The following is a 27830-nucleotide window of genomic DNA, read 5'->3' as shown; positions in this document are numbered from 1 at the left end:
TCATTACTTCTATTTTATTGTTATCCAAAATTATGTTAGCAACATAAATGTGGAATATACTGATGCGTGTATTTTAATTCCTCTTAATTTATTTTTAGTAAATATTCTGCAGAATTAGTTCAAATAAATTCAAATTAATATACACAGTGAAGGGGTTGGAGAGATAGCACAGCGGTAGGACATTTGCCTTGCATGTGGCCTATCCGGAACGGACAATGCTTCAAATCCGGGCATACCATATGGTCCCCCTAACCTTTCAGGAGCAATTTCTGAGTGCAGAGCCAGGAGTAACCCCTGAATGCCTCCAGTTGTGAACCCAAAAACATTTTTTATACATATACATAAATATATACATAGATACACACATTGAAGCTTTATGTAATCATTGAAATATGTCCTATTATTTTAACTATAAAATGAGAGGATAGAGAGACCATACAATGGGTAGCATGCTTGTCTTATATGCTGCTCAATATTCCTCAATATTGCTTATGGTGCTCTGATCACCACCAAGAGTAAGCACTGAGTGCAGAGCCAGGAATAGCCCTGAGCACAGCAGGATGAGAACCGAAAACCAAAATGAAGATTTGGAAAAAAAAAAACAAAGAATGATTACATTATGATAAACTTCTGCTAACCTAGTGACATCAGAGAGATTTCTAAAATTTTGGAAATAAGAAGTTCCTCATATTTTTTAGAATTTCACTAAAATATTTGTATGTAGGCACTCAGATTTCCTTATGCATTTTTCAATGGATTTCTTCTGTATAAATGTACTAGCAATAAAAACACTTGAAGTTGAGTTAATTTTGGCTAAAAATATTTAATAATTGAATTATACTCATTTTAAATCAATTTCTCTATTAGGAGGAAGAAGAACATCTGCCCAACAAGAAATGGCCAACTGTAGATGCTTCCTATTATGGTGGACGAGGGGTTGGAGGAATTAAAAGAATGGAGGTTGGTATATATATATTTTTTTAAATCGAAACTACTATTCTAAAGCATTTACTTCTAGAACTTTTAATCATAGAAACTACTTTTCAGAGTCAAACATTGTTCATTCTTACCCTGTAGATTATTTCTAACAATCATAAAACTGTTGAAGAACAGACTTTATCAGTAAACGAACTGTATGGAGAAAACATCTAATTTTAAAAGGCAAAACAAAATTAGATCTTTGTGTAATATATTGGAAAAAATGATGGCAGGAAACATGATATTTGAAGAAATCAGCCACTTCAAGTTGCAACAATACTTGTCTCTTGGAAATAAAGCTATACTATAAACAAAAAATGTAAAATATTCAATATTGTAAATACACATTTATTATTTTTATTTGCTTTATTTATTTTTATTTTTAATTGCTTTACCTCAGCACCATGGATACAAAATTGTAATTGCTGGGTTGAAGTCATGCAATGTAAACCATGCTTCACCAATGCACCCTTACCATCATTATCACCAATTGTCTCCCTTTCCCCCCCCCACCCCCCACCAGAAAACACATTTAAGGCATTCATTCTATCTGAAAAGGCTTTTTTTTTTCAATTTTTAGTTTGATCATTGTGGCTTACATATCTTTCACATTAGTATTTTAGGAACATATGAACATTGAATCAGGGGAATACCCACCACCAAATTTGTCCTCCCCCCGTCCCCATTCCCTTTTTGCAATCCATATCCCCCACCATCTCCCCCCAGGGCTGCTAGAGTAGGTGGTCCCCTCTTTTTCTAGCTTACTATCAGTGATCATACATCTGTTTGGTCCTGGTGCCCTCCCTTGTTTCTCCCTCTATTTGAAAGGCTAAGCTAGATAAGTCGAGTTATGTGTTTTTGTTTGAGGGAAAGAAAAGCAATAGAATGGGGTAAAGATTAAGCAAAAATAATTTTAAAAAAATAATAAAAATATGCTGAAAATGGGCGGAGTCCTTCTGGTGGCTATCAGACATAGTTTGAGAGAGGACTTGAAAAAGGTAATTGAAACACCATAACAATGCAAAAATAAATGTCAAATTAATATCCAGTGAGCCCTACAGCAATAAAGAGAAGCACCACACAATAGTCTCTTCTGAATTCTAATCATGCCAGAGTGCAAAAAGAAAGAGAAAGATAAGATAAAATAATATAAAATAAAAAAGGAGACATCAACTTCAATATCTACACCAAAGTAAGGACGTCAAAAAAAAAAAAACAATCAATCAAGCAATAAATATATATGTGGAAAAATGATTATTTTGTGCTTTTTTTCCCCTTTTTTTTCTTTTCCCCCCTGCATAGGCACAGTAACTATTGGGGATAGTATAGAGGGAATTCCCTTGGCCTAGGAGATACAGGGTTTCTCCATCACTGAAGTGTACTGTCATGGGATTAACTATAGACTCCTTGCATGATCATTTACTCTCCCCTCGGTGCTTTTGTGGTGTATGGAAGACTTCTGCTTCGTCATGGATGGTAAAATCAGTCCTCTGTATCTAGAGATCTTGGTGTCTGTGCAGCTCAGGAATGGAGCTAATGATGAAGGCTTTCTTTGTGGTTCTAGCAGTTCTGCTTCTTCAGTGTCGTTTTAATTCATCTTCTGTAGTTGTTGTTCTTGGTCATTATGTTGCTCCTAGGATGGAGCCTGGGATAGTCTTTCGTTATGTTTCTGGAAACCCATTCAGTTACGGTTATCTCCGTCCAGCCTTGACTCCTGGATCCCAGACATAGAAACGGTAGAGTTCTCCACAACAGCTCCAGGAACCAAATCCCCTCCAGGGCATTCATAATGCTGCTCTGATGCCAACATTATGGCCAGTTCTAATTTGATAACCTGATAACGAGGAAATGGGAACAACTAGATCTAAGAGCAAATTATCTATCCTCACCAGCCAACGATAAGACAAAATCAGAAGACATGTCACCCTTTGATCTGTGCAAAAACCAAGATTGCTATATACAGATGACTGGTTGTTACAACCAGGACTAGACAGTACGCATCCCGGGACCAACAACAATAACAAAAGGCTCTAACCTAGCTTTTAGTCTACAATCTGTTCAACAAACAAGATCTCCAATTCCAGAGGTCTGACTGAGACAACCGCAACTGAACGGGTCTTCCAGAAACATAAAAAAGGCTTTTAGTTGCCACTTATGAGTAATCATTATTAATATTAAAAATACCTTATAGAATTTTTAGTTTCAGACTGCCTCCAAGTATATATTAAAATTGAAATTTAGTATTATATTTAGAATCAAACTAGGTCTCCTTTCCACCACAGAACATTTTTCATACTGCTGTATTAATTTATTGCCCTCAACAATGGCATAGACAGGCCAACATTCCTCCTCATAAGAAGTAATGGGAGGATTTTCTCACTCTAAACTCATTTTATTATTAAATTCAGATCTTGACTTTTCTTTTCTAATTAGTGATCCTTTAATTTTTCTTCTTGACAAGGAGTTTTTATGTGTTTTGCAATCATTGCATATGCCTCCTACTGTCATATTTTCTTTGTCCCACTAGTGCCAGCAAAAATCAATAAGCTAATTAGCAAACCACACAACTGTTAGATTTTTCTGGTTTTTACATAGTTCATCGAAATTCATATTCTCAAGGAAAGTCTTCCCTTTTCCAAATTAATTTCAGTGATCTTTACAGTTAGCCTAGACCTACTTCACACAGTGACCTCATAAATAGTTATTTAAGTCATCTGATACTAATTCTCACATTCCTGATTATTCTGGACCTTAAATAATGCATATATTTCCTAGAAGCTTGGCTATTTATTGCTGACATATCCTTTGAGACAAGGAAGCACCTAATTACTTACAAGCTTTGGAAGTGTGCTCTAGCACCAGCCTCTTCCAAAGCTTCCAAAGATATATATATATATATATATATATATATATATATATATATATATATATATATATATATATAATTAAATTGTTACATTGCCAATCCAGAATGAAAATGTTTTTGTTTCTTTTTCTCATTTCTGAAATTGTTCCTTTATGATACACCCTCCTAGTCATCCAAATAGGCATTGAAAATTATGTAATTTTATTGTTTACCATGAGAGAAAAATAGAGTAGGAAGAATATAACTTGCTAGTAGGTATTGATTTCCCTCCTCCCAGTTAAAAGGTCAAAAATCTTAAATCTTAATACTGCCAACACTTCCTTTAGTAATCTATACCAGATATGTACTTTTTTTTTCTTTACCTTTTGTTTATATCGTGTAGTCAAATTAAACACTAAAATTTGTATAGTGTATTTAATGGTTTTTAAATTTTAGGAAAACTCCACAAGTGATTTCAGGTTGTAGGTTTTGGGATTGATTAAAAAATATTGTAGTGTTTGTGGTGATGATAATGATAATGAAAGAGTAACTTTAAAATAATGAAATTGATTTAATGAATTTTCTTAGGACTTTAGCAGTTATATATATATCTTCATACAGGTTGTTGGGAATATCATACAGCACACAAAAGTATGACAAGTTAGCTCTAAAATGGAAGGAAGGTCATGTTAATTCGGCTTACATGTGTTGTGCCATTTTGAATTTGAAAAGATAGGAAAGTAGGTTAGATGTTTTTATATATATAAAATATTGTAAATTAAATTGTTACATATGGATATCTAAATATGACATATGACATTTTTTACTTTATTTAGCCTCATTCCAAAGTATGTAATGTAAAATGTTGTATGAAAGGAGAAATAAAGATTTCACAGTATTTCAGAAATGTGTTAGGAGCTTTCTCTGAAGTGATTTTCAATATCTTATGTATTTCCTTATCTTTTCCTAACTTGACAATAAACAGGTAGTACTTCATATCTAGCAAATCAAATTCCTTTTTGAATTCTACACATATAAAATATCATATGACAACAAGATAAGAATATTTTAGAATGTTAACTTTATATAAGTAAATGTTCTCGCTAAAAAACACTAGACAGCATGATGTGTTTTGTTGTCAGTTCAATATTCCAATTTTTTAAAGATTGAATTCTCATTCTAAGAATAAGAAAACATGAACAAGTATCAAAATGAATTCTAAGTTAAAAGGAATACGACTTGTTCATATTAAATACACCCAAAATCTTTTTTTTTTTTTTTTTTTTTTTTTTTTTGTGGTTTTTGGGTCACACCCAGCAGTGCTCAGGGGTTTTTCCTGGCTCCGTGCTCAGAAATTGCTCCTGGCATGCACGGGGGACCATATGGGATGCCGGGATTCCAACCGATGACCTTCTGCATGAAAGGTAAATGCCTTACCTCCATGCTATCTCTCCGGCCCCACACCCAAAATCTTGAGTGCATTTTTTAATATCTCACGGTTTAATTTTCAAGAATTATTAACTAAAGTTATAAAATATATATTTAAAATAAAATAAATATATAGTTTAAAGCACTTTTCCTATTCTTTTAATTGAATACAGTTTATAAAAAGAACATACCACTTTGAATATATCATGATCTATTTTAGCCTTGGATAATTTTAGCTATGTTGTATGGAGTATTTTATCAATGATATAAAAATGGGGGAAAAAAGTAAGAAAAAAATAAGAAAGTAAATATGTAGGTATTTCAGAGTCAAATCATTCTACATAAAATTTTATAATAAAAATGAAACAAAATAAAATTTCATTAAATTTTCTCAGACATAAACTTATATAATCTTGGAGAAGGAAAATAGAAAACACTGTTATAAAATCATGGTTGTTCAAACTTAGAAAATATTTTCTTTTAAAAATTAACTAACAAAAAAAGTGAAAAAATCATGGAAATCTTAAGTACATTTGAATTATAGAACAAATCTTCATGACTAATGTTATTTTTAAGCCAGCATGAGGGTTTTACCTAGATTTTTTTCTTACTCTTCCTTCAAATTAAATATTTAAACATTATGATAATGGCAATTTGCAGAAAGCTGGAATGGAGCTGATGTTAATAACAGCTGTTAGCACAACAGATCCACAATACCTAATGACTTCAGATGTGTGTTTTTGCCAATCCAGAATGAAAATGTTTTTGTTTCTTTTTTTCATTTCTGAAATTGTTCCTTTATGATACACACCCTCCTAGTAATCCAAATAGGCTTTGAAAATTATGTAATTTTATTGTTTACCATGAGAGACAAATACAGTAGGAAGAATATAACTGGTAAGTAGGTATTGATTTCCCTCCTCCCAGTTAAAAGGTCAAAAATATTAAATCTTAATTTTGCCATCACTTCCTTTAGGAATCTATACCAGATTATGTACTTTTTTTTTTTTTTTACCTTTTGTTTATATCGCGTAGTCAAATTAAACACTAAAATTTGTATAGTGTATTTAATGGTTTTTAAATTTTAGGAAAACTCCACAAGTGTTTTCAGGTTGTAGGTTTGGGGATTGATTTAAAAAACATCGTAGTGTTTGTGGTGATGATAATGATCATAAAACAGTAACTTTAAAATAATGCAATTGATTTAATGCATTTTCTTAGGACTTTAGCAGTTATATTTTATAAGCATTATTCTTTAATAGTGGAGTTCCTAGAAATGTCACAGAACCTAGCTTCATGCTTTTTATTTTAAAATATTACTGGTGATACTTAGAGAAGGAATACAAGTACCTTCACCTCTATGGAATCTATGGTACATTCTGAAAAGATCAGAATGTTTGTATACATATAAAGCATATCTATGATGGACCAGAGAGCCAGCAGTGGTAGGGCTTTGCCTTGCATGCAGCCAACCCAGGAGGGACAGTGGTTTGAATCCCAACATCGAATATGGTCCCCTGTGCCTGCCCAAAGTGATTTCTGAGCTCAGACCCAGGTGTAACTCCTGAGTGTTGCCAGATGTGACCCAAAACCCAACAACAATAACAACAGGGACAAAAAGCAGATCTATGTTAAGATTTATAATTTTCAAATGTGCCTAAATTAAATCTACTTATACTTCTGTCTGAATTAAGTCTTTGAGTTTGACATTCATGTCCTTAACTGCAGGATTAATTTGATTTTTTTTTTATTTTTTTCTCTACTTAAAATTGAGACTTTAGAACTTCAAGGAAATATATGCTGGTTTTAGAGGTTTAGTTCAATATTTATATCTAAAGATTGTATAAATTTTAATTGGTCTGAATGGAGATAGGGATTTGAAAGAGAAGGTCATTTCTCAGAAAGAAAGCCAACTATCTAGCTCTAAAGGTTTAATGGTGTTAAAACAGTTTTAATAACCTCATAAAGTACATCCTAGTACCACTGATCACATTGAGAGACTCAGATACATTTTAATGACTCAACAGGGCACACTTTAATTTGAAAGTCTGTTCTAAAATTGTAGTAAAAAGAGGCGAAAACATCTAAGTAAGCCTTCTCAAAAAGCCATAAATAGCTCTTACTATAAATGGTAATCATATCTATATCCTTTCCCAATAACTCATGTCATTAAAAACTTTAGAGGCTTTAGTGGAAGCCTCTAACCCCAGTCCCAAGGGAGTTGGGGAACACGGCCAGAATGTAATGCCAAAACAGAAAATAATCCGCACAGGTTAGGAAGATAAAACAAGTTTAGGAACTTCCACCACAAGCTATCTGCAGGCAGGCAGGCAGTCTACCGATGGGAGTGAAAGCCGAAGTTTTTCTAAGCCAAGGTCTTTAGGAAGAGTAGTAACATCCCATGAGTGAGAAACAGGTAGGGTAGGGGGTCAATTCAGAGGTACTTCCAGCCCAGGTGGGACAAGCACATGCAAGAAATAAAATTATCTTAAATAAAATTAGAACCGCTTACTCCAACAAAAGAATATTTAATTTTTTTTCTTTTACTAATCATTCAGCTTTGGTGAATCACAGTGTGCTCTGGAAAATTTGAGTCCTGGACAACCTTTTCAAGCTTCTCTTGCCTTAGTTTTGCTCTTGTTGGCAATGTCTTTAGCTTTTGTGAATGCCACATTGTCTGTGGTTTGATAAGCCCTTTCTTTAACGATCTCATCCTACTCTGATGTGAAAAAGTTTGACTTAGATTTAGCTCTTTGTTCCCTGAAAAATAATGAAAACTGTCCTTTAACACTGTGGTTTTCAGTATCCAGAGTTCACAGAGAATGGAAACCCTGGGTGTCCCAGAATTTTTTCTCTTCAAAGCAAAGCTGTATCAGATTTGCCTTCCTTGATGAAAAATTGATATGCTAAATAACCATTCTCAGACAAATATGGGAGCTACTTTACAAATGAAAGAAAAATCATATATGTTATGTTTTACTTCAAAGGATTAATGTTTTAATCATAATTAATGCCCTAGTGAAACAATGAAAACTTTGGAAAGGACATTTACCTCCATTGCATAAAATCTAAGGCTTCTTGAAATTAATTTATTCATTTTGGGCTATTTATTTGAAAGCCATATCCTGAGACTTAGTAGCTATGTTGCATAGGCACCTCATTTAACCTATCTGTGCTCATCTTTTTAATTTAGAAAGAAAAAAGTAGCATCTATCTTAATATATCTTTGGGTTAAATTTAGATTGGCACAATGTTATCATTCATTAAATGTTTTTATGATCATTATAATCTCTACCACTAATGTAATTACCACAATAGTAATATGAGAATGAGTTTAGTTAGAACAGAACATTGCCCTATATAACTATTTAAAAATTTATTCTGGTTAGGGGATCATACCCAGAAATGATCAGAGATTTATTTCTCTTCTTGTTCTGAACTGAAGAATTACTCCTGGCAGTGCAGAGCAGACACCCTACCCATTGTACCATTTCTCCAGCCCCAAAGAGACTCAACTAAAAAATAGAATTATACTCAGAATTATAAAAAAATATATATTATATGTATATACTTTGTTTTTGCTTTTTGGGCTACACCCTGTGACGCTCAGGGGTTACTCCTCCTGGCTATGCTCTCAAAAATCGCTCCTGGCTCAGGTAACCATATGGGATGCCAAGGGATCTAACTAAGGTTCATCCTAGATCAGCCGGCTTGCAAGGCAAACGCCCTACCACTATGCTATCAATCTGGCCCTTTAGCTACATTTTTTTTTTGATAAATAACATACTTACTCATTATTTGAATCTATGAAGAAAAATGAGTGCTTCAAATGTAATTGATTCCTCATGTTTTATAGTCTGTGTTTGCTGCTGTGCTCAATATACCCAAGTGCGTGCGTGCATGCTCTCTCATTCACTCACTCACACACACACACACACACACACACACACACACACACACACGTAGTAAATACTTAAGGAGTGATGAGAAACCTATGAAATATCAGAAGAAATGAACTTTGGTGTTAGTACATGTATTCACTTTCTTTCAAGATGTGAACCAAAGGATCATTGCCTAAACAAGAGTTTGCACCTCTAGCTTATTTAACAATATATCTAAGACAAATATTTTCCTGTTATTTTAAAGGTTCGTTGGGGTGATAAAGGATCAACTGAGGAGGGTGCAAGGTTGGAGAAAGCCAAAAATGCTGTTGTGACAATTCCTGAAGAAGCAGAGGAACCAATCAGGCCCAGACCCCCACGACCCAGACCCATGCACCAGCCTCCTCAGACAAAGTGGTATACACCAATTAAGGTAATGTTTTAAATATTGTGTAATTTATTTGAACTTTCCTAAAGAAACTGACGTGTGTGTGTGTGTGTATGTGTGTGTGTGTGTGTGTGTGTGTGTGTTTGTGTGTGTATGTGTCCTGCTCCCCCTTCAAGGGGTCTGGGGTGTATCAAAGGACAGTGAATTTGTGTTTGAGTGACTGAAGGATGCTTCTTGGCAGCCATAACCATATTTAGTGATTTATCTATTAGTTTACAATTTATAAAAGAAATGAGAGTAAGGGTTAAGTCTATGCCTCCATTCTTTGAGCAAATATTTATTTAACAAATAAAAGTTGAGTGTCTTGCTTTGAAAATTAACAAATTGTATTTTTTTAGGGACGTCTTGATGCACTTTGGGCTTTATTGAGGCAACAGTACGATCGTGTTTCCTTGATGAGACCTCAGAAAGGAGATGAGGTTTGTATATAAAAATGTGTTGGCAAAGAGCTGATGGCTTAGATCAGCATAGTGAAGGTGGTGAAATAATAATAACAGGAAAAATGTAAAGATCTGTGAAATGTATTAATATGTAAATTCCTTATAACTTGGGGTGCATATACAATCTGTTGTTATATGTATTTTTAAGCTACAATTTAACACATCTCTTTTCAGGAAATACATAAAAATTGTTGTATTTCAGGAGCTGGAACAACAATACAATGGGTAAAGTGCTTTTCTGTCATGTTAGTTACAGGGATCTAATTCTCTGCATCAATATGGTCCTCCAAGTCCACCAAGAGTGATCCCTGAGCACAGATACCCCTTAACATGACAAGTGTGGCCCCAAAACAAGCAAAATAACTTTTGTTGTTGTTTTTTGTTTTTTTTGGGGGCCACACCCTGCGGTGCTCAGGGGTTACTCCTGGCTGTCTGCTCAGAAATAGCTCCTGGTAGGCACCGGGGGGGGGGGGGGGCATATGGGACACCGGGATTCGAACCAACCACCTTTGGTCCTGGATCAGCTGCTTGCAAGGCAAACGCCGCTGTGCTATCTCTCCGGGCCCGCAAAATAACTTTGTGTACATTCTTTAATAAGATCCCTCATTGCTTTAGTTTGTTTTAAAAGGAATCATAATCAGAGGTTTTACCCGAAGGAAAAATGTAGAATCAATATCCATCTAGCTTTTCTTTAGCATTCAGCATAAATAAGACCTAACATACCTCAAACATACTCTAAACCTTTTATTTTTTGAAGAATTATTTATTGAAGTAACATTGGTTTCTAATAGTGTATACGTTTTAGGGGATAGTCTTATAAACACTTTTATATACAATTGTATTTTATACTATATTATATGTGTATTATATATGTGTTATATACATATATACACATATATACATGTATATCATATATAGAGATATATGCATGTGAAGATACATATGTATTTGTATTATATACATATATGTTTCATCATCCAAACCTAGTTTTTATCTAGCACTATTATGCAGTGGACCCCACTTTAATTTATCCACACATTGCCCTTTTTATCTTCTAACTAGTGTTTGGTTCCAATAGTCTAAGAGTTTGATTTAGCTTTTATTTAATTTATCTTATACATATGTGGGAAATTGTAATTTGGATGTTTTTGTCCATCTGACTTATTTCACTAGACATAATGCCCTAATTATTCTTTAGTTCCATCCACATTGTAACTAACAGCAGAATTTTATTTTTCCTCAGAGCCAACTAGTATTCTATTGCTATTACGTATACCCTATTTATAAATTTGCACATACCAAATCTTATTCACACATCTATTGATGAACACTGATTATTTACAGTTTTTACTAGTGTAGATAATAATTACAGTGAACCTGGGGTATAGATATTTCTGCAAATTATTGATTTCATATTCTTCAGCCATTTGACCCGGAAATGGAATAGTTGGATCATATCGTACTTCAATTTTTAATTTTGAGGTACCTTAATACTTTTTTATGGGGGCCGGGAAGGTGGCGCTGGAGATAAGGTGTCTGCCTTGTAAGCGCTACGAAGGAACGGACCGCGGTTCGATCCCCCGGCGTCCCATATGGTCCCCCCAAGCCAGGGGCGATTTCTGAGCACATAGCCAGGAGTAACCCCTGAGCGTCAAACGGGTGTGGCCCAAAAACCCAAAAAAAAAAAAATACTTTTTTATGCCATGCATAACTTTCTTTTTATTTGGTAGAAATAAATATTTTCTTTTCTAACAGCTGATGTAATATAATTTTTAGGTAAGTGGATATCTTTACTTCTTGGATAAGTTAACATGTCTTTACATTTATAAACATTGGCTCTCATCTCGAAATAACCTATGTTCTCTCTTGAATATGCAATTTTCTCTCTTCATAACAAAAATAAAAATGATAAACCTTATAGTTATCTTCTACTGTAATTTACATACCTCTCTCTGTATAAAACACACACAAACACAAGGCCAGAGAAATAGCACAGATTTGAGGGTGCTTACCTTGCATGTGTCTGATCTGGGTTTGATTCCAGACATCCCATATGATCTCCCTGAGCAAGCAAGAATATTCCTGAATGTATAATGAGAAGGAACTCCTAAACACTGCATTGTGTTCACTTTAAAGGAAAATAACAACAGTAATAATGCACACAATTATGCTTGTGTGTATTTCTGTTTTCCTTACATTTTTCCAAAATTGGAATCCAACTTTGATTGAAAATTTTATTTTTAGCAATTTTACACAATTGCTCTAGTTTTATAATTTCTTTAACACCTTAGCATTATTTGCTGTTGTATTGATACAAGAAAAAATAATTAAAAACTCTTTATATGTAACAAAGGGCAATTCTGTTTCAGAGAGACATTACTGTTCATAGTAACAACAAACCCCAAATCCAGTTTACTGACATACAAAAATAGAAAAACAAAACCAACTTAAGGTTTTACTTTTATGAAATGGGTATAATTTTAAAAGCATGTGAGTTCAAACATTTAGCAAATCAATTTAAAATTAATATTCTTGATATTCCCAGCAGATCATTTGTTAGTACACAATATGGAGAGAAGCAGGTGGTTCATGAAGCGGCCTTTCATTACCAGCAATGCCAATTAATAAAAGGATCATATTTAATGAAATTTCTGTGCTTTTGTTTAAATTCATGTATCTATAGTTCTGCTTCTAAATAATATTAAAAATGTCTCTAGTTATTTTTCAACACTTTTGACTTTCACTTTATGTGTTTAAAAAAGGTTTTCGATTATCATTTTAGATTTCTTTCCTCCCTAGTTAGATATTTTCATTGTTTTAAGGTTCCACTTAGATTGTTCTGGTACCAAAAGGGTAATAGTCAAAAAAAAAAATAATGGATCTAGAATTCTTTTCCAGGCTTTATGATTTTTTTGACTTCTTGATTAAATTCAACTTTTAGTCTTTCATTGTCCCTAGTAATATTTTGTTGTTGTTGTTGTTATTATTATTATTATTTTTATTATTATTATTATTATTATTTTGGTTTTTGGGCTATACCCAGTGATGTTTGGGTTACTCCTGGCTATGAGCTAAGGAATCGCTCCTGGCTTGGGGAACCATATGGGATGCAGGGGATTGAACCCGGTCCATCCTGAATTAGCCCCTTCTAGTAATTTTGATTTAATTAGATAATCTTACCCCCCCACACACACAGTATCTAGCCATATCAGCTCGGTTCTGTAAACGAACTCTTCAGTTATATTGCCATTGATCATTTATTGCTCCTTTACTATCTTTCTTTACATACCACATATGAGAGAGATTATTTAATATTGGTCTGTTTCATTTTGACTGACCATTGACTTTTAATTTAATACTTGAATAACATTTCTTCAAAAATCAGAATTGTTTTAGAATCTAGGAGTATAATATAGTAACTAAATCAGATATTAGGTAAAGCAACACCATTTTATTTTCCTTTCTTTTGTGTGTGAATCGTTAAATTACATCCAGTGCTCAGAGGCTATTCCTAGTTCTCTGCTCAATATTAACCACTGGTAGTGTTCAAGGGATGAAATGCTATGCTGGAAATTAAACCAGAGTCAGTTTTAAGGCAAGTGCCTTAACTCCTGATTGGTTTTTCTGACTTCAAAGTAACATCTCTTGATAACATTATTGAGGCATTCTGCTGCAGAAATATTAATTATAAGTGGGTGAATAAATATACATTATAAATAATTATAAATAGTGTAAAGTTATTTCAGGCCAGGTTTTGCTGCCAAAGTAATTTTGGTGATAAACTTAGTACAAAGCTTTCAGTCTTCAGGTATTTTGTATTTAAAATATCTAGATAAAATAATTATGGACGTTTATTGTGCTTGATAAGCTTAAAGCTCTAGCTTATTTCATCTGTATCTATGTATGTGGTTTTTTTCCTTTGAATTTAAGATTAGAAGCATCAATTTAAGTTTACTAGTAGTTTAAGTTTCCACTACATGATTCTTTATATATTTATATAGACTATATAGCTATATATAGTATATTGCATATATTATATAACAACAGTATATATATATATATACTTTATTATATACATTGTGCACTCTTCCACTACATGATTCTCTATATATCTATATAGACTATATAGCTATATATAGTATATTGCATATATTATATAACAACAGTATATATATGTATATATACTTTATTATATACATTGTGCACTCTTCCACTTATTTCAAGCCACTGTTAAAACCTCAGTGTGGCATTCACGAAACCTTTCTCTCATGGTATGAAATGCAACAGTTAACTGACATTAGTATGATAAAGCTAGGAACCATCAAATCTTACAATTTCTGCCATCTCATTTTTAGGACAATTATTACATTTTTCTAAATTATACTGATGTTCTAAAAATTTATTAAATCACTGTGTTTACAAAATTTTTCATACTGAGATTTCAGTCATAGAATATACACGACCCTTCATCAATGCGATCTTCCCACCACCATTGTCCCCCCTCTTCTCTCCCAACCCCAACCCCTGCCTGTCACCCAGAGAGGCATTCTGCCTCTTTCCTACACTATCATTGTTAATGGTAGCTCTCATTGTAGTTAGTCCTGCAACTGCACTCATTGCTCTTTGTAGCAAGCTTCATCTATTGTTTATGAATATTATTACCATACTGTCTTTTATTCTTCTATGTCCTGTAGATGAGTGAGACTATTCTATATCTATCCCTCTCCTTCTGTCTCATTACACTTAGCATAGTAATATCTATGTCCATCCATGTGTAGGCAAATTATATTACTTCGTTTTTCCTAATAGCTGCATAGTATTCCATTGTGTAAATGTAACATGGTTTCTTTAGCCACTCATCTATTATTGGGCAACTGGATTGTTTTCATATTCTGGCTGTTTTAAACAGTGCTGTGATAAACATAGGGGTATAGAGGGCAATTACGTATTGTGTTTCTGTGTTCCTGGGGTATATCCTTAGGAGTGGTACTAATATATAGTATATATAATCCTATATTCAGCTATACTTTATACATGCATATTCTCTCCATTAGAATATACATACAATATATATATAGTAGAAATGGCCATCGTCTTTTGAAACTGCTTAAAGATTAGGAAAATTTCAAATAGTCATCTCAGTTTACGATAGATACAATGATGATCCCTAAAAAGGTTTAAATAAGGGGCCAAAGAGATAGCATGGAGGTAAGGCGTTTGCCTTTCATGCAGAAGGTCATCAGTTCGAATCCCGGCGTCCCATATGGTCCCCCATGCCTGCCAGGAGCAATTTCTGAGCATGGAGCCAGGAGTATCCCCTGAGCACTGCCGGGTGTGACCCAAAACACACACACACACACACACACACACACACAAGCATAACAAAAAGGTTAAAATAATTTATTCAGGCAAATGTGATTAGCTTTTTAAGGTGAGTCTTTTGCAAAGAAACATCCTTCATAATTAGTGAATATATTCTGCAAACAATTTTATTTTCCTGCAAGTCAGATAGGCTTTGTGTGTTTATTATTGGATATGTTTTGTATAAACTATTTGTATAGTGACATAACAAATGCATATTTTGTTTCTATGTGCTTATAATTGTCTAGAAAGACAGAAAAATTTTCTAGTCCTTGAAAATAGATGCAGTAGCGTTTATACTGTTAAGACATAAATGAGAATTTGTTTTTATTTCTAAATGGTCTTTTTTTCTCTCTAAAAGAGGGGGAAGCAAAAAATAAAAGGCTGGGAGAACTTTGTTACACTTCTTCGAAGACAATAAAACACAATTTGTTTTCGTTCTATGACTGATGACTACAAAATAATAGAATCTCTGCCTCCTCATCAGCATGTTTTCTACCTTGGAAACAGTCTTGCTATTAATTTATAAATAGTTTATTTCGGATTCTGCCATAGGAGAGTTTAGTTTAATAAACAAATCAAGGCACGGGGAAATAAACCCAAGTCACGCACATTTACTCAACAAGTTCCGTCACGCTGAATTTCAAGCCAAATGGTCTCCTTTTATGATTAGGAGGCCGCACAGGGCTCATTTGCAGAAGACTTCACTGTTGAATTGAAGTACTTGATCAAGTAGCTGAAGTTCTGGCATAAAGTATCAAAGAGGCTGGAGAAAGTCTCTCTTGCTCTGTCCCTCTAGCCCCTCTACCTTACCCAGCCGCCAGCTCCTGCAGAGATGTCAGGATCTGCGGGGTTGCATGCTGGCCTCGCTGGGCCTTTGATGGTGGCTGCAACTCCTCTGAGTCATGAATGTTTCAGCGCCAGTATGAGGTTAGGGTCGTGCATCCAGGTGTTTGCTAGCAGGTAGTCTCTGACATCTGTTTGCAGCAGTGGCCTTGACTGAGAAAGCTCACAGCGAGCAGCAGAATTGTCAGAGTAGGTAGTTGAGAACAGCAGAATGGTTTTGGTCTCACACTCGCAGCCTGGAGGCCTGAAACACCAAAGGTAGGAGCGGGGTTGGACACAGCTGCACTCCTAAACTTGCCTTAGGCACAAATGAAGAGATCTAATGCAGTTTGACTCCACTGCGGTGGGGAGACAGGACAGAAAGCCACTTCAGAGACAACTTGGTGCTGTAACATCTGCCTCTAAGTTTCCAGGGAGTGACAGGGGACAGCAGGTCCAGATCGAAATCTCCACGTAAACAGCCACCATGAAGCCCCTGAACTCTTTTGAAGGACCTCCATCAAACATGCTGGAGACCGCAGCAGGAGTCTGTTTGGTTTTCAAAGCTAGTGTTTTGGGTTTTTTTTTTTTGCAATAACAAGGTAATTTATAAATGATGCATTACCATACATTCGCCTTTTTTTTTTTTTTTTGAGCTAAATAGAGAGAGGTAGGGAAGCAGAAAAGCAAAGAAAAAAGAAAGCTCAGTACTACTTTTGGAGTTGTTCCATAAACCAATTAAATCTCCAAGGAGTTTCTTGGCTATAATTGAGGTTATGTTAACCTTCAGACCGTTGTACCTCAGTCCCCAGTTGCAGATATCAATTCATAGACTGGCATAGTTGTGGTTATACCCCTGAAAATACATTCACTTTGTATTTTTGTCACATTTGGGGGGAGGCTGTTTTGAAATGTGTATTATAAAGCCGCTTATTTCCTGGTGATGGGATGCAACCAGATTTTATTCTTTTGAGATGAATTAAACTTTCTAGTCAAAGAAAATACAAAATTTAGAAAACAACATTCCCCCTTCCATTTATAAACATCTTATACTCATAAATTAATATTAAAATAAAATTATAAGTCAAAAATAAGTATTACACATGAAAGGAATTTTTGTTTGTTTTGAAAAGACTTCCCTCTCTACCATCAGTTGAAAACTAACACAGTAACACAGTCATTTGTGTAGTTTTCATTGAAAATAATGCCAGAAAATTATTGTGTGCATTCAAGAGCCTATAACATAATAGGTGAGAAAGTGGCGTTGGCTACATTTCAAAGGCTGGTCAAATAAAGATTCTATGGTTTTGAAGTTTTCTTCATTGATAAAATTTTTGGCTTCCTCATCTATAGAAGTAGCTGTACCTTTGTCATGTAAAAGCAAATGCCAACACAGGCCTTTCTTACAACTAGAAAACTTCATCATTCAATAAACTGCATTGGTGCTTAAAGAATTTCAGTGAAGCTAAGTTAATTGCATTAAGAACTTATGTTCTTTGTATAGTTGTCTTCTTTTTTTCCTCCCTTGCTCCCTTTAAAGGCACCTAGCACATGGACTTTACCTACCAACACTTCCCTTCTTCAACATTCTCTCTCTCTGGCCCCTAGATTATTTATTTTTAAAACTTTGTGATAGATTATGGGTAAGAACACTATAGTTTTTTTCGTCATTTTATTTATTTGATTTCAATTAAAGATCCATCACTTTGAGAGGATTACAAGAAAATTCTCCCGCCGCCTTTATGCTTTTTTAACTAATGAAATTGAAGTAGGATTTACGAATTATTTTTCTAAAAGTATCTTATTCTCTCATATACTTCATTGTTCTCTTTAGAAAAATTACTTAAAATGTGAAAAAAGTTACTTTTGATTTCTTAAATTCCAAAAATGGTTAACAAACATGTCTACGTACTGAAAATGTTATATAGTTTTTTCATAATTTTTTAGTACGAAGCACATATTAATTTAAAATCAGAATTAGAGATCTCTAGAGTCTTAGTAAAAATCAAACACTATTTTTTCACACAATTCATTTTTCTGCTACAGCGTTTAGAATATTTATTTTATTCTAATAGCACTAAAGTATATCATAGTAGAAAGTTGCTACACACAAAGATTATATGGATTTGCAGTTATTTGCATGCCATATATATTATATCAGTCATATCTTATTTTTCTGAAAGTAAATTTGTGAAAAGTATTTCAGTAAAAATACAAATAATACATTTATGCATAGTGTACAGATAAAAATTAGAATGATAATTACTTTTTTTTTTTTTTTTGGTTTTTGGGCCACACCCAGCAATGCTCAGGGATTACTCCTGGCTGTCTGCTCAGAAATAGCTCCTGGCAGGCACGGGGGTCCACATGAGACACCGGGATTCGAACCAACCACCTTTGATCCTGGATCGGCTGCTTGCAAGGCAAATGCCGCTGTGCTATCTCTCCGGGCCCGATAATTACTTTTCAAATTATCTTTCTCTAACACTTTCTTCCTTCTTTTGGCTTATTATATTGGTTACTTTATAAGTTTACCTTATTTTGGTTTTGTTGGTTGGGGGTAAAGGAGGTTTAGGCTTCCAGTAATGTTCAGGGCTTACTCCTGGCTGTCCCCATGGATCACACCTGGCAGTGCTCAGAGGACAATATATAGTGCCAGGGATCAAACCCAAGTAATCTTTGTACAAGGCAAATACCCTACATATTGTACATTCCTAAGGTTTATCCTTTAATATTATGTTTTACTTACTTCTAACATTTTTTTTTCTTGACAGAGTGTAGACTTTCTGTGTTACTATCCTCATTAGGTGCATCACTTTTAGACAGTTCTGGTGTCCCACCAACATTTTGTTAATATGTCTGTCTCTAAGAGCTTATATGACTTTTCCTCTTAAATAGCTTGCTAAAAAACCTAGCATCTCTCTTAATTGGCTTTATACCAATCCCTCCATGGATTATTTTTAAGTTTTAGTTATACAGCTTCTCTTTGTACTTGCTATCTGATGTATCTAGGCTGTGGTCTAGTCAGTAGACCTTAAGGTTCCCCAAACTGAGTGAGCAGAATCAAGACTAAGTCTGGTTATGATTCCCTTTGCCAAAAAATAATTCTCAATAATTTGCATAGTTGTTAAATGAATGGGGGTTATTTGTATTAATGTCTCTTGTAGCTTATTATAATTGATTAAAAAGAAGAAATTATTGATGAATAGATTATTAGACTAGTGATTCTTAGGAGATGCATCATTTTGATTTTGTGCACTTTGAAAGTTTTGTGTTATCATGATTTATGGATTTACTTTGTGACTCATTCCTGAAGCTGAGTTACTAAGAAGATTAAGTCGTCAGAACAATTCTAAAATTTGACAAATTTGAATTATTACTCATAAAGATATAGCTAAGGATGTTAATATATAATACTATTACTTATATGGAGCCAATATTTATCATTCTTAGATGATAATTAATTTTTAATTTTTAATTAAATCTATTAAGCATTTTCTAAATTATAAAAGCATGACACAATCAATTTTCTCTAGGTTGAATTCTGAATAGATGAATGCTTATAATTTTTATTTATCCCTTTATAAGAATTTTTTTTGGTGTGTCTCATTTTGTTCACAAATCACAATAGGTTTACTCTTTTTTATTTCTGATCCAAGAATACTTTTTAGTGATTAGAATCTTAGTGAGATCTCTATTTGCCCCCAATGAAATCATGCATTAAAATGTCAATCTCTATGCAGGCTTGTGCTATGCTCTAAGCGACTCATTAATCCAGTTTACAGAGGTGTTCGCTTTTTCAGGCAGCGAGAAGAGTACTGACAATTGAATTCAGCCTCTGCTCTCCAGAAGAGGGGTGATGGCTTTATCTGCCCTCTGAATCCAGATTAATGAACTAGTTCTGTGCTCGTAACCAGATTAGTTCCTTTCCCATTTACTGCTTAAAGTAGGGCAGCTGCCAGAGCTGTTGGTTGTAAATTTGGTAATGTCTACTTGGTTAATCTCAGATACAAAAGGCAGCAGATAACAGGATTAAGGGTTCAAGACCTCAGCTTTTATAGCCTGAAATGAGCATGGAAAGGTAGGTGGAGTGGGAATTGAAGAGATGGGAAGAAGTGCTATATTGGGAAAAGAGGATGACTTCTGTCATTAATCTTAATTACTTGCCTAAAGTCTTAAATTGGAATTATTAATGCCAAAGTTAAGCTCTTAATGCTCTGCTCATGCTTTTACATCAGATGTTCTTTTATGAGATGAAGATTTAGGGGAGAGACATATGTGTGTGTTAGTGTGTACTGTGTGTTTGTATGTTTCTCTGTGTGCCTATATATGTGTGTATTACATAAATATTTCATCTTAAGTTTAAAAGCATTTTCCCAGATTACTATTTAAACCTTTACTCATTGACAGTTATCACTGGGCAGTTATAAATTATAGTTAAGTAACATTAAATTCAAATAAAATTTATAGTATATATATAGCTGTAAATCTGAATGATACTACTTTCATTTTTCCAGAATACAAAACACTTCACTGACAAGGAATTGTCTAATTATGGTGTGATAAAGAATGAAGGAATAGAAATTAGAAATGTGAAAAGAAGTGAACAAGAGGAGAAAAGAAGAGAACAATGTGAAAGAGAGATTAATTGTTCCTTGAAAAAACTTGCAGAGAATTCATTTGTAGTGAGACAAAATAATAGGCTACAGAGGTATGTTTCCTCTGCATGTATTCCAAAGTTACATCTCTGCTCTTCTGGAATTAAGTTGGGTCTTCACATGGTTGAGAAATATTTTTCAAAAACTTCCCTTTTTCTCTCCCTGTGATTGTTCCACTCAACATCTGCCTAGTTAATCTCCCTTCATTATTAAAACACTATTATACTCTATGATACTTTCCAATGTGAAATTTCAACCAACTGTCTTAATTATGAGTATTTTGGCTATAGAAATAGCTTTAAATTACTCAAGGAAAAACCTTTAGAAAAGTAAATAAAACTCAAAACTTCAAACTTCAGAAATAGAATTTCAGGATTATAGCTGATATACTCCATGACAAGTTATAGCAAGTTGAACAAGTTCAATAAGTAAAAGGAGAATGCCTGTAATGAAAAGATCCAAAACACTAAAACAGTTTATATTTATATATATTTACCTGGTGATTAAATTGCATTTCAGTAGTAAGCTATAGTAACTAGCTTGAACATTGTTTAAAAATTACATATTTGGTTTATGATTCCTTTTTATTTACAGTAGTATTTTCTTCCTTTTAAGATTGGCTTTAAGTATTAAAATGGAAAACTAAATTTTTATTTTAGGTTTTTATTTATCCATCAAAGTATTTTTTTTTCATAAAAACTATTTAAATCATTTTTCAAAAATCAACATGTTATCAAGGATATAAACTTTAGGGGGCAGAGAGATAAATTAGTGGGTAGGTTGTTTGCCTCACATAAGACCAACCCTGGTTTGATCCTCTATCCCGTGCAGAGCACAGCCTAGAGTGGTTCCTGACTACAGAAATAGAGTTTTGTGTGCCTAAATAAATAAAGAAAAAAGAATATAAATTTTAACTTATAGCCAATGAAAAGCCAGTAATATTTGTGGCTAAACAGTAACATGATCAAATGTACCAAGAGCTGTGCAGATAACTCAGTGGTAGTGGGTTTAATGTATATGTAAGGGTTTAACTCTTAACCCTTCTGCCCACTCCACCCCACAAATACCAAACAGAATTAGAATTAGATTCTTTGAAATCTATTACATGAATTTCATGCAGGAGTATGACTCTATATATAACTTAATTATTATTGCTATTTGAACCTTTATATACAATCTTTCCCTACAAATCATCTTTAGAGTAACATAAAAAATGATATAGCAGTCCTGATAATCTATAATTTAATGAAAATACAATTTATCAAAATTAAATTAATTATTGTTAAATTTTATATTTTATTTCATTTCTCTTTTGTTACTCTTTCATGGTAGGAAGTTTATGCTTGGCTGTGTCTTGCTTGAAATTGTACACTTTCATAACCGCTTCAGGCATTCCAAAGGGCCTTGCTATCAGGATTACACTTGGCATTAGAGTGGGAAAATGTTGCTAGAAAATGAACTCTGGCCTTCAAACCTGTAAGGCAGGTGCCCAACTCCTGCTCTTTTGGAAATACCTATTTTGTCAGAGAAAATGTAGGTAGTTTGGATCACAACTAACAGTGCACAGTGCATACTTTATACTAGCTCTGTGCTTAGAAATCACTTCCAGTGTTGCTCAAGGACCATATGCAGTGCCAGGAATTGAACTGAGCTCAGTTTACATGTAAGGCAAGAGCTTTACCAGCTAAAATGCTTTTGTAAATTTTATTATCTTGACAACAATTTAAGTTTATTAGTAAAATTCTTTTTTTGTTTTGTTTTTTTTTTTTGGGGGGGGCCATACTTGGCATTGCTCAGGGGTTACTCCTGGCTGTCTGCTCAGAAATAGCTCCTGGCAGGCACGGGAGACCAAATGGGACACCGGGATTCGAACCACCCACCTTTGTTCCTGAATCGGCTGCTTGCAAGGCAAACGCCACTGTGCTATCTCTCCGGGCCCTAAAATTCATTTTTTTAAAATCAAGCATTTGTGGCTCAGATATTATTTGTTGTGGGTCATTTTCTATTTATAAAAAATATTTAGATAAATACAGATGTTGGTGGTCAATGTGTTTTCATGTAAATATATTCATGCATAAATATTGTAAATATATTCACATATAATTTGCTTGACAGGGTTTTGTACTTATTGAAGGCACTCAATTTCAGGAAGGGGAAACGTTTCCTTTCATAAAAAAATTTAGAACTCAAATTTAGAAAAGAATCTTGAATATACACTAAGTCTTAGATAGAGTCAGCACATTATTTTAATTGTATTTAAGTTTTGTGTTTGTTTCTGGGGCCATACCTGGCCATATTTATGAATCACTCCTGGCAGTGCTTGAGGAACCATAAAATAATTCTCTATTCTACTTCATACAAAATCCATATACAGAAATCTATGGCTATTTTTATGTTTGCTCATAGATGTCACTTTCCTATATATGTTGAGTGTTTTTCAAAATTTAGTTAGAACTCTACAGAATATTGACTTTGGCAGTATCTTCAGTCCACTCAGTCTACTAGCCAAGAATATAGTGAGCAAATATTTTCTTCCAGTCAGTAGAGTATCTTTGTACCATACTCCTTTGTTTCTTTTGCAGTACAAAAGCTTATTAATTTGTTGTGATTTCATTTGTTTTTGTGCTCTGTCTTCTTGGTTTTTGGGCCACATCCAGTGATGCTCAGTGGTTACTCCTGGCCTTGCTCTCAGAAATTGTTCCTGGCTTCAGGGACCATATGGGATGCTGAGGATCGAACCGACATCTATCCTGGGTCAGCTGCATAAAAGACAAATGCCCTACCACTACACTAAAGGCTCCGGCCCCAAAAGAGAGAAATTTTTAACAATGTAATTCATAGTAGTGGCCCCAAAATCTAGTACCTGGGAATCAATTTAACAAAATAAGGCAAGGATTTATACTAAAAGTACTCTAAGTCACTATTATAAGAAATAGAAGAAAATACAAGAAAATGTAAACTCCCAATTCATGCATTAGAAGGATATATTATTAAAATGGCCATTCTACCAAAAAACTATATAGATTCAGTGTGTCCATATAAAAATTATCATGACATTTTTCCCTTGATTTTGTGCATGGGTCAAGATTTCAGAACAATTATGAAACATATTTTCCTATAAGAAAGAACTATAATACATAGAAAATAAACTCTTAAAGTCATCGGTTTTATCTCTCTTGTTTTCATGGCTTCTCTCTTGGTAGATGTCATAGAAAACCCAAAATTAAATTGTTAAATACAATAAAAACTAAACAATCGGGTGGCCAGAGCTATAGTATAGCAGTAGGGCTTTTGCCTTGCACACGACCAATCTAGGATGGACCATAGTTTGATCCCCAGCATCTCTTATGGTCTCTCAAGCCAGGACCGATTTCTGAGTGCATAGCCAGAAGTAACCTCTGAGTGTCAGCAGGTGTGGCCAAGAATAAAACAAAAACAAAAACAAAAACAAAAACCAATCAGGACTAAAATTTTTCTAAATCAGAAGAAGAAAGAGTGGAGACATTGAAATAAGGGTGTGTCCAGTGAACTGGGATAAGACTGTTTTTCTAATATTAATGAATCCATTGCTATTTAAGCTAAAACAAAAGAGTTTTATTTGGGTAGTAAGATTATTATATAATCACAAAATATATTTTAAAATGTGTTTCATATCAAAACTCCTCTTCAATACAGAACAGTCATAATTTTCAGTTTAGGATACTCTTGGCACTGTCATGTAATTTATTGTTCATAATCTTAAATATACTCTTCAGAATATTTCATCACCGTTTTAGACTTCAGTTAAATTTATATTGAATTTACTGTTTATTTCCCCCAATCATTCTCTCATGCTTGAGCTCTCATTTTGATATATGGGAAAATTCATCCCACTTGTCAAATTCATCCCTTCATCTAGTTAAAAATAGCATGCCCAAAATTATTCTAAAAACACACAAGCTGAAAAAAAATTTTTTGTGTCATTTTAGGTATGAGTGAAATGGAGACAAATGAACTACCAACTATTACTTTTAAGACAAATCCTTAGTATGTTCTGAGGAGGGAATTAAACATATGAATCTTTTTTATCTGCCACAGATTAAAGACCACAACACTGTGGTCTATATTGTATGAGGCTACATTACATCTCTTACATTTCATGCAAGAGCTCAGAGTTTCCTAGAATTTAAGCCACCTGTGGGGCTGGAGTTTATACCCGGCTGTGCTCAGAGCTTACTCCTGGCTCTTTGCTCAGGTATCACTCCTGGTTGTGCTGCTGGTAGAGTGCTGAAGGGGAAACTTGTCCAAATGTGGTGCTGTGGATCAAATCAGCATTGGTCCTATACAAAAAAGCACCTTAATCCCTATACTAAGTATCTGGCTCCTTGTCCTTTAATTTCTTCTATTTATTTTAGTGAAGCAAATAGTTTAATGAAAGATAAAATAATACGGTTATGAAAATGTGAGAGAAAGAAAGACAAAGATAAGTGTTCAGAATAAAATACAGGCTTCTTCAGAGGGAAAAAGGGAATACAACCTTAAAGGCCAATGTCCAGGGTGAATAATGAACCCCACAAGGCCTTCACAATGTTGGCTTCACAGTAGGGCTTATTCCAAGATACCTGGAGTTCTCTGCATATAGAAAAAGTAATCTGGGCTGGAGAAATAGTTCATAGGAATAAACACAGGTTAGCTACTTCAAGGTAAGTGCTTCCTGCGTACAGAGCCAGGTGGAAGCTTGAGGTCGGGTGTGGCAAAAAAAGAAGGAAGGAAGGAAGGAAGGAAGGAAGGAAGGAAGGAAGGAAGGAAGGAAGGAAGAAGGAGGAGGAGGGAGGAGAGGAGGGAGGGAGAGGAGGAGGAGAGGAAGGGAGGGAGGAAGGGAGGAAGAGAGAGGGAGGAAGGAGGAGGAAGGAGAGGGAGGGAGGAGAAGGAAGGGAGGAGGAAGGAAGGAAGGAAGGAAGGAAGGAAGGAAGGAGAGGAAGGAAGGAAGGAAAAAGGAAGGAAGGAAGAGGAAAGGATGGAAGGGAGGGAGGGATGGGGAGGAGGGAGGAAAGGAAGGAAGGAGGGAGGGAAGGAGGAAGGAAGAGGAAGGAGAGAAGCAGAGGGGTGGGGAGGGAGGAAAGGAAGGAAGGGAGGGAGGGAGGGAAGGAAGGGAAGGAGGGAGGGAAGAGGAAGGGAGGGAGGAAGCAAGGAAAGAAGGAAAGGAGGGAGGGAGGAAAGGAAAATTAATCTGGATGTTGTGATGTTGAACTCTTAAGGATCCTTTCCTGTTTTTTTTTTTATCACAGAGGAGTCTCCTTTTCTAAATAATAATAATAATTTATTATTTATCTAACCTTCTCTGGATGGTACTTCATGCCTTTAAGCTAATCCGGGTTAGATAATTTCTTCTTGGTTTTAGTATTTCTCAAAACATATTTTATTAGCCTTCCTGCCTATCTGTCTGCAGCACTCCTACTCAAAGATTTTACCACCTTACATCTTTATTTGTTTGTTTGTGGGCCACAACCAGCAGTGTTCAGTGGTCACTTCTGGCTCTGTGCTCAGAAATCACTTCTGGTCAGCTCGGGACAACCAGGGTCTACTAGAACTAGGCTCAGGGGACTACTAGAAAGTGATTCTGCCATGTGCAATGTAAATGCCTAACCGCTCTGTTGTTGCTCAGGTCCCTATCTACCTTAAATCTTAAAGTACAGGAGTGAAGTTCTTGCTTCTATAGCTACTTCTGCTTGCAAAGTGTGTGAACCTTTATAAGTAAGAGAGTGAAATATTAGGCTTCGAGTTATTGAGCCCTAGGAAATAGTTTACTGGGTTTCAAATTGTAAAAATATAAAAAAGAAATCAGATTAAACAATTAAAATATATACAGTCTTAAAGGAGGACAATAAAATTTCCTGGCCTGGGGACAGGAAAGTGTTTAAGAAAAAAGAAATAATTTGACTCTTTATTTTAATGAGAAATCTTAATAACAACTTTTCATGTCACAGCATACTATTATTTTTCTTTTCTGTTTTGCTGGAAAATATCTTTAGCAAATTAGAAGATATGTTTCTCTCATAATCCTAGGGTTTCATCTTGTGTATTTTCATACAAAATTCTAATTACATTACTAATAATTATAAGAATTTTTCTGAAGCATAAAAACAATGTTCACATAAGTTCTTTATAAAAGCTTGCTACTCTTTGTATAGTCAGTCATTTTCTCGAGCATTTATAAACATTTCAAATAATTTTTGACTTTTATTTTTTCTATTTTTTTAATTTTTAAGTGAAAGTAGAGGAAAGTAAACTAATTTTGTTAATAGATTTAGTTAACGAATAATAAATTAAACATATAATGATGACTGAACTGTTTCTACTTGCTATGAATTTATTATTTCACTAAAGCAGGGAATAAAGTAAAAATTCTAAAATGATATTTCTAAGCATAGCCATTAAACTTAATTAAAATTAAAACAAAAGAATCTGATTGCCTGTCAAGATGAATTCTTATTCCATCTTCAATTTTCTACCATTCTATGAGTTTAAAATCTATGGTAGTCATGCTGTTTATGAATACTGTCATTTGCAGCTATAAATTATTTTTATTGATATTTTATAAGGTATGTGAAGAACTATTACAGGTTATCTATGAAATGTGTTATTCAATAAAAAGTATATGAAAATATTTTTTTTCTATGAGCTAATCCTTAGAATTATGTGTCAGACAATTGTGTTTAGTGAAATGAGCAATAATTAGGCTATGAAAGCTACAAAAATCTTTAAATTGTTTCTTCTTGAAAACTTAAGTACTTAATATTTAAAGTATTTTAAGTAATCCTTGAAACCCTTAAAACATTTATAACATATTTCTCAATAAATTTAGAACCTACTTAAAAGACAAAGAATAGACATATAGACATATTTATAGACATAGACATATAGAAAATAAAATAACCAAATATTTAAATACCAGTTCAAGGCTGTAACAGAAGAGATGTAGAATGT

General features: G+C 34.1%; 1 protein-coding gene across 1 annotated transcript in view; it reads left to right on the top strand.

Moving 5' to 3' along the window:
• The window catches only part of ANTXR2 (ANTXR cell adhesion molecule 2), a 154902-nt gene that overhangs the window by 97735 nt on the left and 29337 nt on the right, over positions 1–27830 (top strand). Inside the window, exons 14-16 of the mRNA XM_049790309.1 lie at positions 868–960; positions 9398–9565; positions 9919–9999. Coding sequence (XP_049646266.1) covers positions 868–960; positions 9398–9565; positions 9919–9999 — 342 coding nt within the window. The remainder of the gene's footprint in view (positions 1–867; positions 961–9397; positions 9566–9918; positions 10000–27830) is intronic.

The sequence above is a fragment of the Suncus etruscus genome, chromosome 16 (genome assembly GCF_024139225.1).
Source record: "Suncus etruscus isolate mSunEtr1 chromosome 16, mSunEtr1.pri.cur, whole genome shotgun sequence".
NCBI classification, from domain to species: domain Eukaryota; kingdom Metazoa; phylum Chordata; class Mammalia; order Eulipotyphla; family Soricidae; genus Suncus; species Suncus etruscus.
The sequence above is the reverse complement of the archived record's forward strand: the minus strand, read 5'-3'. Positions and strand labels throughout refer to the sequence as shown.